A 13199-nucleotide genomic window follows, 5' to 3' on the forward strand; every position below is an offset into this window, starting at 1 on the left:
TTTGTAAGCATAATTATTACTTTAAAACTTAACTTTAGGGGCGCCTTGGTGGCTCAGTCAGTTAGGCGGCCGACTTCGGCTCAGGTCATGATCTCGTGGTCCATGAGTTCGAGCCCCGCATCGGGCCCTGTGCTAACAGCTCAGAGCCTGGAGCCTGTTTCAGATTCTGTGTCTCCCTCTCTCTGACCCTCCCCCGTTCATGCTCTGTCTCTCTCTGTCTCAAAAATGAATAAACGTTAAAAAAAAAAATTTTTTTTTAAAAACTTAACTTTAAATTATCACTTTAAAATGTTTTAACATTACTAAAATCATTTAAATAAAACACTTATTTACCTGGATGTTAAATAAACTGCATTAAGAGACTCTCATTCCTATATTTGAGTCCTTCAAATCTTATTTACTAAAGCTTTATGAATGGTTAGTCAAAAGTCTGTTATCCTCAGATTTGAATAATGTGTGGGCTACCTTTAAAGTAACAATCATTGTGGCCCTCCGGGATCAGGTAAATTATTATAATTTTATATAACTACATGAACATAAAACTAAGTAAAAATGTCTATGGCTTGCAACCTTAGTATAACAATAAAATCAAAATAAATCTACAAAATAGAGATAAAACCAACACAGTTCTAATTAACATTAATTTTATCGTGAGAGATGACATTTTGCCAAAACTAAATTGCCTTTCACAGCATGCTAGTGGTCTGATGGCAGGTATGGGTTCTTTTACCTTCAGCAGGCCTACTAGCTGCCTACCAAGTGATGTCTTAGTTCTCTCACTTCTTTTTTGAGCTCTTATAAAGTCTGTCTTAGTGTACCAGCCTCTAATACCTTTTGAAGTGAATGCATCATTTGCAGGTTACATAAGTTTATATTCTTGTTAGCCTTCTAGGAAAATGTTTGATTAAGAGTATTGGTTTTGGTGCAAATCCTGGCTCTGCTGCTTAATAGCCGTATCCTGTTGGGCAAGTTGTTTAGCTTCTCTGACCACAGGCTTTTCATCTGTAAAATGGTGATAGAAATTGTACACACGTCATAGTTGTGGTGAAGAGTCAATAAAACAGTCCATAAAAACTGCTTAGCACAGCCTGGTACCTACATGTTCCATTATTTGGCATCTGCTTAGTTACGATTCAGACACGGTCCCTGCAACTGCATAGATTACTTGTTTGTGAACTGGTCCTTCAGAGCAGTGCCATCCAATAGAACTTCATAGTGATGGAAATGTTCTGTCTGTGCTGCCCTGGACAGTAGCCACTTCCCACATTTGACTGTTGACCACTTAAAATGTGACTAGTACAACTGAGGAACTGGATTTTTAATTTTTAAAAAATTTTAATTTAAATGTAAGCATCCCTGGTTAGTGATTAACCTATAGATAGCACAGGTCGAGAATATATTTGTACAGATGTTATATTATTATGTCAAGTTGAAAACAAAATTTTAAATGTCTGAGAGCACTTGTGCATACCCAAGAATTTGTCAGTGGACCATAGTTTTGGAATCCCTTCAGTAATTCTGTGGTGCTTTGAAGCTGTTTCTCTTCTGCTTCTGTTCTCTTAGTTCTGAAAAATGGTTTTTTCCCTCCCAGGAAAATTAACCTTTCAGCATTTTGTTTTTCACAGCCCATCCTGAAGCTCTTGGCAGCTGGAATATTATATAAAAGCAGTTTATCAGGCACATTCACACTTAGGCTTTTAATGAAATCTGCGTATTCCAAGCTGGCATCTCCTACCAAAATTAACATTTACTTCTCCCAAACCACTCACAGATCTGTATGTAATACACTCATTAATGTCCATTTACCTGCAGTTATCTGAGATAATTTTGATAGCGGCTGGCCTCCTCCATCTTAGGGTCTTGAGGAAGGTTTCATTTAAAAAAAATTTTTTTTTAACGTTTATTCATTTTTTTGAGAGAGAGCGAGCAGGGGAGGGGCAGAGAGAGAGACACACACGAGAATCTGAAGCAGGCTCCAGGCTCCCGGCTCCCAGCCACCAGCACAGAGCCTGATGGGGGGCTCAAACCCATGAACCGTGAGATCATGACCTGAGCCGAAGTCGACCGCCCAGCCGACTGAGCCACCCGGGTGCCCCTAGGAAGGTTTCATTTTAAAGGAAGAAATGCCCTGCAGACTGTAGATACTCATGACATTTTTTTTTTCCAGTGAAATAGTGTATGTTTACAAATGTTTAATATGCATATAAAGTGCATATTCTTTTTACGTCATCATTAGTGGTTTGAAGTAAACACTGAGCTGTCTATGTATGTGTCTCTTTAAATGACTTACTTAATGTTGGTCATTATTTTGCCATTATTCTTTCTGGGTGTTAATCCATCTGCAACTCTCTTCTCTGGTGTTCTGCCACTCCATAACTTCCAAGTAGTAAACACAAATAGAAACCATCTGATTAACTGCAGAGCTCCTATTTTCAAGTGACTGTCTTCAGTTGTGGAGATTTAAGAAGAAAACACTGTGTCCCAGGGAAGGGAGGCATTCCAAAAGAAGAGGGTGAGTTCTTTGGAATGTAGGTTACAAGAACAAGAACCTTAGATGGACTTTTAATACTTTTACTTTCCTACTTATGAAGTAAAGAATTGGCATAATTAAACCCATGAATTACTTTGGTGTTGTATGCCACCATACTTCAAGTAAAAACAGGAAAGAGAGAATTTTTCTTCCAATTTATTTTATTTTTGAGAGAGACAGAGAGACACAGTGTGAGTGGAGGAGGGGCAGAGAGAAAGTGAGACACAGAATCCAAAGCAGGCTTCAGGCTCCGAGCTGTCAGCACGGAGCCCAACGAGGGGCTCAAACTCATAAACCGTGAGATCATGACCTGAGGTGAAGTTGGACACTCAACCGACTGAGCCGCCCAGGCACCCCAGGAAAGAATGACTTTTTAAATAAATTTTGTAATGAAGTTTTATGGCAAGGTCATTATGTTCAAAGGAAGAAGTAAAAATGGTGAAATGCGGTTTTTCATTTAAACCAGGAGTTATTTCATTTTGGTAATTACATAATGCTGTCTTAAATTTTTTTTTTCCTCCTAAATCACTTTCAGGTTTGAATTTACACATAAAAAACAATCTGGTGGTGCAGGCCAGTTTGGAAAAGTGATAGGTGTACTGGAGCCTCTGGACCCAGAGAACTACACTAAGTTGGAATTTTCAGATGAAACATTCGGGGCAAACATTCCAAAGCAGTTTGTGCCTGCAGTAGAAAAGGTAAAAACAAAAATAACTTTCTTACATTTTTTTCAACAAGCTTATTAATAAAGGTATGAAATCATGTATTTTTTAAAAGTTTTATTTATGTAATCTCTGCACCCAGCGTGGGGCTTGAACTCACAACCCCGAGATCAAGAGTTGTATTCTCTTCCGACTGAGCCAGCCAGGCACCCCTCAAATCATATTTCTTTCACATTGTCTCCCATAGTTCATTTTAGTTACAGTCCTGCTTCTTTATCTGATTGTTAAGCTTTCCATCTGATTTAGAATCTTCAATTCATTAAGTTCAAGAGCTGTAAATATATGCTATGACAATGTGGGGGAAGTCATTGTTTCTTAATCATAGTTATTATATTTCTTTTGATAAATTGAACCTACCTCATTAATTGTAATCAATAATTAAGATTCCCAACATCTCGGTTCTCCTGTCATCTCTGCTACTTATTAATGTCATCTTTGGTAAATCATGGTGTTCAGAGGTAGTTTCTTCAACTGAGAGTAAATAAAATACTTAAACCTCAATCCCTCACAAACTTGAGGACCAGATAATACTCTATGACATCTCTTTGTAAATTGCAAAGTGCTTTGCACATGCAAGGGGTTAGTGCTTTGTTGGCTTATCAGGTCACAGGCTTTAAGACTGTTGTAAACCTTCAGCAACTGTCTGTTCTCATAGATTGAGATTTTTAAGTTTTCATTTACCCTTTTAACTTAGAAATATTTACTAATAGATTTTAATTTGGCTTTAGTGGAGGAAGCATTTTTTGGGGGGATCAGTGTATTTCATTCATTATACTTAATTTCAAGACAATATTTCGTCATTCTCATACTTTTAAGTTGTCCTCTATTCTCCAAGATTAATGTAGGTGAAGGAGAGCTTATATTTTTTCCAACATACAGAGTGTACAGTCTTGCAGTGTCGTAAATACATTGTATTGCATGTGCAGCCATGTGATTGTTTGCCAAGAAAAACTAACTTGAATTGGGGGAGCTCTACAAATATTTAGGTGAAATGACTGAAAAAGAATTGCAAGCTTATCAAATTATACCTTTAAAATATGTTTAGTTTATTATTTATCAGTCATACCTCAGTGAGGCTGTTTATTTTAAAAAAACTGCATTAGGAAAAATAAAATTACTTTTGAATTCTGGTTCTTACGTATATAATGCTAAAGCTATAATGTCTGATCTGCCAATGAGGCACAACAGGGATGGGTGTCTGGTCGGAGCTCAGGTCATAGCTGTTGAGCCAATGCCAGTTTTGATGGAGGTACTCTTACTTGCCTTTCCTCTGTTTCCTCCTTTTAAGATTAAGAGCAGGCTGTCTGCATAATGGGTTATAACAGGTATGCAATTCCTGAAGATGGTAAGGGTTAGCACTCAGCATCATTTTTAAAACAGCTCACACCTTTAAATGATATGCTTTTCCAAGGTATTGTTCATCTAGATGCCACAGTGATAAAACTTAAATAGTGAAGGTGTTGAACTTTTTAAAACTTCTCTTTTTTTCTTGAGGGATGAAATGTAGTATTCATAAAAATGCTTAACTTCTAAACAGTAAAATGTTTGGGTATTCTTGGTAATTCATCTGCAAGTGAAATCCATTCACTCCAGAGGTTGTGTTCATTCATTAACAGGGGTTTTTGGATGCCTGTGAGAAAGGCCCCCTTTCTGGTCACAAGCTCTCTGGGCTCCGGTTTGTTCTGCAAGATGGGGCACATCACATGGTTGATTCCAATGAAATCTCTTTCATCCGCGCAGGAGAAGGTGCTCTCAAACAAGGTATTCTGAGTCCTGGCACTTGTTCCAAACTGTGTCTATTTTCCCTGATAGACCATCAGAGCCTCAGAGGGCAGCCCTGCCTTCTGTTTCAGTCTTGTCCCCCCAGAGCACTAGGCAACCCACCAGGGAACATGGCAGGTTCTGGGCATATATTTATAGAATCGAAGTGAGGACAGGTTGCTGTGTTCTCTTTCTTACAAAATTAAAAGCCTACCTTGTTCTCATAAATTATCTAGTAATTTTTGTCTGCTTAAAATTTATAGATAATCTGTAAGTTCTGTTTTGTTTTTTTTTTTTTAACGTTTATTTATTTTTGAGACAGAGAGAGACAGAGCATGAACGGGGGAGGGTCAGAGAGAGGGAGACACAGAATCTGAAACAGGCTCCAGGCTCTGAGCTGTCAGCACAGAGCCCGACGCAGGACTCAAACTCACGGACCATGAGATCATGACCTGAGCCGAAGTCAGCCGCTCAACCGAATGAGCCACCCAGGCGCCCCTAAGTTCTGTTTTTAATAGGGAAAATAGAAATGATCGGAATTCTAAGAAATATTTTATAGAAACATTACAGTCATGCTATTTTTAGTGACTTATTTAGATGTCAGGAATTCCATAATTTATAAGTAATTTTCTTATGTATGATATTGTAGGCTTTTAGGTGTTTTGAGGATGGCAAAGTATTTTGAAAGAACTCGGTAAACTTTACAGTGCAGACCTTGTGCAAAACTGCTAACATTGTGACCCTTTCTCGCACAGAATAAAGGTGTATTAAAACCCTGATGAACCAGAAACCTAAACAATGGCAAATATATCTGATCCATTGCTTTTTTTTCTCATGTTTGTTTATTTTTGAGAGAGAGAGTGCAAGCGGGTAAGGGGTAGAGAGAGAGGGAGATTCAGAATTGGAAGCAGGCTCCAGGCTCTGAGCACTCAGCATAGAGCCTGACACGGGGCTCGAACTCACAAACCATGAGATCATGACCTAAGCCGAAGTCAGACACTCAACTGACTGAGCCACCCAGGCGCCCCTGATCTATTGCTTTTAAAAGAGAAAAGCAAGTAACACAGCAATTTCACATCAGGGTTATTCAACAAAGGAACTTGAAACTTGTATCTTGAACCCAGAAAGTTTATTCTCTTTGTCATCTCTTCTGTATTCATTATTAATAATGTCCATAAGTGTCTTAACACAGGGCAATTATATTATGATTCACAAAACATCTCAGAAATATTTTTATCAAAGAGTATCAAAATGGACAGTGGAAAATCAGGTAAATCATAGCACATTTTTTAAGCATTCTATAAATCACAGTTTTATTGGTTCTGTATGAATTTTGGACTTTGATTTCATGTTGTTCTTCCATTTGCATCTATGATCAGGTGTAGGGCAGTGGTTGGAGAAGGTCACTCATTTCTTGACCAGGCTCTAATTCCTTATATTACTTAAACCAGTGGAAGCCATTCATAATTTGTGTTTTCGTTTTTCACTTGTGAATAGGAGAGAAAATCCTTCATTTTCTTTATTAAAAATGCAGTCAAAATCTGTGGTTTGGAAATCTTGTCATAATCTAAAGATTGTGTTGATAGGAAAATGGGAAATTAAGTCACAAAGAAAATAAGATTTTGTTAGGCATGATTCACATTAAAACACCTATCTCTTGGGGCGCCTGGGTGGCTCAGTCGGTTAAGCATCCGACTTCGGCTCAGGTCACGATCTCACAGTTCGTGAGTTCAAGCCCCGCATCAGGCTCTGTGCTGACAGCTCAGAGCCTGGAGCCTGTTTCAGATTCTGTGTCTCCCTCTCTCTGACCCTCCCCCGTTCATGCTCTGTCTCTCTCTGTCTCAAAAATAAATAAACGTTAAAAAAAAAAACAAAACACCTATCTCTTCCCCTCTAGGATGTTTATCACTTTAATATATATTAAGATAGACAAATTAGTTATAATCACTTTATGTACTTTTTTCAGCTTTGTTGCAGTATAACTGACAAAATTGTAAGATATTTTAAGTGTACACATGATGATTTGATATACATATATATTGTGATACATTCTACAACTACAGTTAAGTTAGAAATCACCAATTGTTCTATGCTGGTTCTTGACTGGAATTTGGTAGCTTTCCTGAAGATAGAATTTACCCAAAGCCAGATAATTGGTATGGTTGTCAGTTAACAACTAGCCTTATCATCTTTTTTAATTGCTCCTGTATGAAACATAATTAAATGTAGATATATATGCCCATTGTATACACGTACATATCCATGAAAACAGTCTGTATGTGAATATTAACTAAACAGTTGAATATGTGCCATTTGCTTTTTTAATTATTTAAGTGTGATTAACTGCCTGGTGGGTGTACACTAGATGGTAATTGGGAATTTTGTTTTTTGCCAGGTAAACGTGTAAATAAGCAGGATACTGGCATGAAAATTAATTACTTTGCTGTTTCCCCATCTGTTACTTAATCACCCATGACTAAGAGACAAAAGTGTATGAGGGTAAAAGGAAGTTCTTAGTTCAGTAAGAAAATCAACTTTTCATTCATATTCCTCTGTTGAATGCCATATGCGAGTTTGGGGGTGAAAACGTTAATAAATGAGCCCCGTATCAGGGTAGCTGAGGCTTATGAGCTATTCTCTATTATCAAAATTGGAAGAAAAATAATTCAAATTCTCAGGTATGTTTTCATTAAAAAAAATGAAAATTGGAACTGTGTTGAGTCACAGTTTAAACTTTGTCCCGGAGATTAATCAGTGATGTAACTAAAACTGAAATATAAAAATTGGAGGCCACAGGTGTGACCATTGCCATCATTTTCTGTGGCCAGGTTTTAGAAAAAGAACTATGCTTGGTCTCCCCAGAAACATCACACTGTGGCAATCTACAAGAGAAATAAAAGCCTGGAAATAAGGGTTAGCTCATTTAACTTGACAGTCCCCTTTCTTTGATCTCCTGCCCCATTATGTGATGGGCTTTGAGTTTAAATCCCAGCTCTGCTCCACATTTACTGTGTGGAGATGTGCAAGTCATTGGAACTTCCCCCAGGCTGCTTGGAGATAGTAATTCCACAGTATTAAACGAAAGAATGTAAAATTAAATATAAGAATGTATTTGAAAACACTTGAGCATGCAGCCTTGGGCAGTGAATGCTAATCACTCTTTCCTTCATGTTACCTTTGACTTAGTACTGTGACATGCCACCCATTCCCCAGCTTCTTGCCTCAAGTGGTCATAATAACATGTGTCGATCACTTATGTGCTATGTATTATGCTGAGCGTATCTTAATGTTCACAATGACCTTACAGTTGAGAAAACCTGGGACTCAGAGCAGTTAATTGAATGGCTCAAGGTTACATGATAGTGGCGGAGCTGAGAGTTAAATCCCAGGCAAAAGTCCTAGCCTTTGACTACCGCCTCATATGGCTTCTTCAGAATCTGGCCTGGTGTTATCAGTGTTATTCCTGGTGGGCTGAAATAAAAATAATATCCTGGTGTTATTCCGGTGGGCTGAAATAAAAATAATATCCCCCCTGCCCACCACTTCAGGCTTAAAAGTTCCCATGCTGATACTGGTGTCTTTACTTGTTATCGTAAAAAGCTGTAGACCACATACATGGATGTGCTTGAAGAAAAAAATGCTTTTAGGAGTTAGCTGCCATGTGGCTATTGAATATAGCAGGGTGAATTAGCTCCGGAGTGTTGTCACAGGGGGTTAGAAGAAGGCGTGGGTAAGGACAAGATTCTTTGGAAGTGAGTCAGCCGGTGAATTGAGGGAGGAAGAAGGGTGTAAAAGGAGAAAAGCAGGATGTGAGAATATGAAACTGAGAACTGGACAGGACATCCTCAACAATTAAGTATGGGCACTGTGTACTTAGCCCTTCCTTCCCTTTAAAACTGACCCTTTCACAATCTAGCTCTTATGTTACTCACCTATGGAAAATACTAGATAGTGTGTACTAAATCTTGTCTGCACACATCTTCCTGGGTGCCTTTTTCTGCATTAATTGCATTTATTTAGAGCCAAGGAAGCTCTGCTGTTGTGAGAACCCAAGACGTCATGAGAAATAGAGCTGTTTCTACTGCATAGAATTGTTAGTCTGCTGTTTTAGATGTCTGTATAGGGTTCTCCGGGGCTTAGATGATGGAGCTTAGGAGTCTGCAAAGTTCAGTTATTTCTCTTTTTTAGAACAAAATTCACTAATTAGGACTAATTACTCAAAGGTAGGTCTGAGCTTTGATTTGAATTAGAAAATATTTCAAAGAGATCCAAGTATATTAAATTGCCTTCCTTATAGTTATTGCACTTAAGCTAAGAGTGTCTTTAGGAGAAGTGCTTTAATTAATATACAAGAATGATTGCTAATTAATTATAAACAAATTAATGCTGGGAAAACTATGATTATCTTAAAATATTTTGACATCTTTTCTGTGTTTTGCTTAAAGTTTTTATTTAGAGATAATTCATCCAGTCTAAGGCTGAAGTAATACTCCATACTATCATAACATTAAATTTAAATATGAATGTTTGAAATTTTATTCTATTCTCTTCACATTGTTACAGTTAAACCTCAGTCGGCATTTGTCACAGTAAGAAGTATTCTGGTTACATATTAAGGGGGATAAAAAAGCAGCCTGGACACACACATTGGACATACACATTTTAATTCTTCAATATCTCTTAGCATCCAGGGTCTTTATTTTGCAGGTGAAGAAACTTGAGGCCTGGTTTCTTATTAGGGGCAGGGCATAAACTTATGAGGGGCATATAACTTATTAGGGGCATATAACTTATTAGGGGCAGGGCAGAAACTAGAACCCTGGTCTTCTGATTCTCAATAACATGTTGAAATTGTTTAGAAAAGGAAAGACAGATCTCAGGTGTGACTTGATAATTTTCTCCAAATATATGATAAAAGTTATTTGATGATAAAAATAATCATCTTCTAGGGACCAACCATAAAGAATCAGTTTATCTGGTCAAAGACTTAACAGTTAGTTGTCTTTATTCCTGAAAGTATTCAGAGGGAGAAAATAAGTAACCCTCAACTGGATAGTTTAGATGGTAAAGGACTTGATTGAATGTTGCATGAAGACCTCTTTTATATTATTCTCTGCAGCTTAGTAATGTTTAAGGATTAAAATAAAGTAATAGAAATATTAGTACTATAATTATGTATTATCTTATTGGAATTTCTGTTTAGGAGAGGGACTATTACTGCTACTAGAAAAAAGTCCAGGTCAAATATTTTAACCTCGTCACTCATGTGTATACCTTTGGAGGACACCCTCTATTTCCTTTTTGTATATCTAGTAGAAAAGAGTTATCATTTGTCTAAAGGTTAATAAACTAATTTGTAAATTTTTTTTTATCCAGCTTTGGCAAATGCAACATTATGTATTCTTGAACCTATTATGTCTGTGGAAGTCATAGCCCCAAATGAATTTCAGGGACCAGTGATTGCGGGAATTAACAAGCGCCATGGGGTAATCACAGGACAAGATGGGATTGAGGACTATTTCACGCTGTATGCAGAGGTAAGTACTATTGGTCACTGACAATCTTGCTTTTAGTAACCACAGAAGGAAATGAAAGTTGGTTTTTGGACAGTGTAGAGCAAATTGACACATTATCCTGGTTACTTGAGTGTTGTATTTGTGGCTTAGATATGTGTGGCAATTTTTATAATTTGCTATTAGAGCAACTCTTAAGTTGCTAAGCTAAAAATAAGATTTATATGTGCCTTTATGAATATGTCGTTTTCTTACATAGTTATGTGTCTTTCTCATTATAAGCTTTATTTGTATAGCTGTTTTATCATTTTCTCCCTGATTTGCTGGGATCATATTGAAGTCCATTGCCTGCATATATCACATTACATAAGGCCGCCTAGAAGACACTACTATCAGCATATTGAGGTGTCCAGAGGGAAGCTGTATTGACGTTTTCATGGGAGAAACACTTCTCACTGCTTGAGCTGCAGCCAGAGTGTGGAGGTTCTGAGGAGGGAAGGCCGTCAGTAGTGTCCACCCTGTGAAACAGAAAGATTTGGTTTCTAGTTGTGACTGTCAAATGAGTGTGTGTGTGTGTGTGTGTGTGTGTGTGTGTGTGTGTGTGTGTGTGTGTTATTTATTTTGAGACAGGGAGGGAGGGAGAAAGAGGAAGAGAGGGAGTATGCCTGAGCCGGGGAGGGGCAGGGAGAGAAAGAGAGAGAGAATCCCAAGCAGGCTCCACGCTGTCAGTGCAGAGCCCTACATGGGACTCTGACCCATAAACCATGAGATCATGACCTGAGCCAAAATCAAGAGTTATTTGCTTAACTGACTGAGCCACCCAGGCACCCCTCAAATGAAATTATTTTTAAATAAGGCTTTTACTTGCAGTAAAACAAAAATAGATTTCTCTGTCTTTTAATTCTTTTAAATCAAGAGTGGTTAGTAGAAACCCAAGTCTAAAGGAATTACAAGTCTTTTCTAAAATATTTTTCAATAAACAATACTAAAATATCTACTGTGTTTGTTTTCAGGTCCCTCTAAATGATATGTTTGGTTATTCCACTGAACTTAGGTCATGCACAGAGGTAAGCAGGTGTTTAAACTTTACTTTAGTGTTCTTTAAGAAACCACCCTACACAGCACTCAAATATGTGAAATCTTGTCTTTGCATGACTTTTCCTTGGTAGTTGTACCACAACAAACAAACAAAATCTCTTTTGTTGTTGTTTTAATTTCTTAGGGAAAGGGAGAATACACAATGGAGTACTGCAGATATCAGCCATGTTCACCGGCCACACAAGAAGACCTCATCAATAAGTATTTAGAAGCTACAGGTCAACTTCCTGTAAAAAAAGGAAAAGCCAAGAACTAACTTCCCTCACTTTAAGCTTACTAGCTGTAACTGAATCTGCAAGATTTAGATACTTTAATGGATTCCAGTGGAAAGAACTCATGCTGAAACAAATTTTAGAAGCCCTTCCTATTATATTCAGGAACTTCTGTTATATTCAAAGACAATTCTATGTATATCTCAACTCTGTTGATTGGTTTTATAGTTCATTGAAACACCTCGAATAAAATATGATTATTACTGAAATATATTTAATATTTAAGGGAAGAGACTGATTTCAGTTATACTTCTAAACTTAGAACGGTATGTCAACTTCCTTTCTGAATTTTTTGTCCTAAGAATTTTCAGCATCTAGAAGAGCTAAAACAGTACAAAGAACAGGCCTGTACAATCCATCTAGACCTTATAATAAAGAACAACCTTGTTAACAGTTTGTTCATCAAGTAATTATTTTGTCATATTTGCTTTATCTGTTTATATCTCATACCTTTGTATTTAAATTTTTTTTAATTATTGTTTTGCTCTGAACAATAATTTGAAAGTGAATTGCATGTATCATGACACTTCTTGGGGTGTCCTCCTTTAATGAGCAGGCTTTTTTGTGGAAGGCAGCTGTGCTCACCACTGTACCACCAACGCACACTTGAACAAACTTTTTTTGTTTAAGAGTGGATTTCATATGTTCTTAGTAGAGAACATTTCTCAGATTCTTCATGGGAATATTAAAATGGCTAGTAAATTTCTAGCTGTTTTATATATAGGTGATTGCTTCAACTTGTGGCTTCTGCACATTTGTAACTGCCTGTTTTTATGTTAGTTTCTTGTGGATCTTTGAAATGAAAAGCAGATGCTTGCATATTTTATTCTTACCTATTTTAATCTCTCTGAAGCTCTGAATAATAAAATATAATTTACGTAGTTGCTGCCTTGTCAGTTTCATTCACTTGGTAAATGCTAGTTGAATTGGGGTCTGTTGGAATTTATCATATATTGTATTCACTGACATGGTGAAAGAACAAGTGTTAAGTTTTTGTTTCTAGAATAGGTGGGACTTTCCCAGACAGTTCTACCATGTTGTTTAGAATTACTTCATCCCCAAATCATCTGATGTGACAGACATATCCTGGTCCTTTCCCTTAGTGGATAATAGAGATAAAATAATTATTTTAAATTCCTTTTTATTCTTGACTTATAGGTTTGGCTTTATAACTTAAGGTTTCTAGAAAAAGATTTTTTCAAGTATTGAGCATGTTTTCAAGGCATCTGCTAAATGCTTTAAATGCACTATCTAATATAGTTTTCACAACCCTATGAAAGTACTGTTACTGTGTCTGTTTTGT

The 13199-nt window shown here is 37.1% G+C and overlaps 1 protein-coding gene across 1 annotated transcript in view; it reads left to right on the plus strand.

Annotated features, from left to right (window-relative positions):
* Positions 1–12780, plus strand: part of GFM1 (G elongation factor mitochondrial 1) — a 46683-nt gene extending 33903 nt beyond the window's left edge. Inside the window, exons 14-18 of the mRNA XM_040480605.1 lie at positions 3066–3228; positions 4869–5013; positions 10390–10550; positions 11540–11593; positions 11749–12780. Of these exons, the coding sequence (XP_040336539.1) occupies positions 3066–3228; positions 4869–5013; positions 10390–10550; positions 11540–11593; positions 11749–11880 (655 nt within the window). The 3' untranslated portion in view covers positions 11881–12780. The remainder of the gene's footprint in view (positions 1–3065; positions 3229–4868; positions 5014–10389; positions 10551–11539; positions 11594–11748) is intronic.
* Positions 12781–13199: the final 419 nt, after the last annotated feature.

The sequence above is a fragment of the Herpailurus yagouaroundi genome, unplaced genomic scaffold, assembly GCF_014898765.1.
Source record: "Herpailurus yagouaroundi ecotype Mexico unplaced genomic scaffold, PumYag 159, whole genome shotgun sequence".
Classification (NCBI taxonomy): domain Eukaryota; kingdom Metazoa; phylum Chordata; class Mammalia; order Carnivora; family Felidae; genus Herpailurus; species Herpailurus yagouaroundi.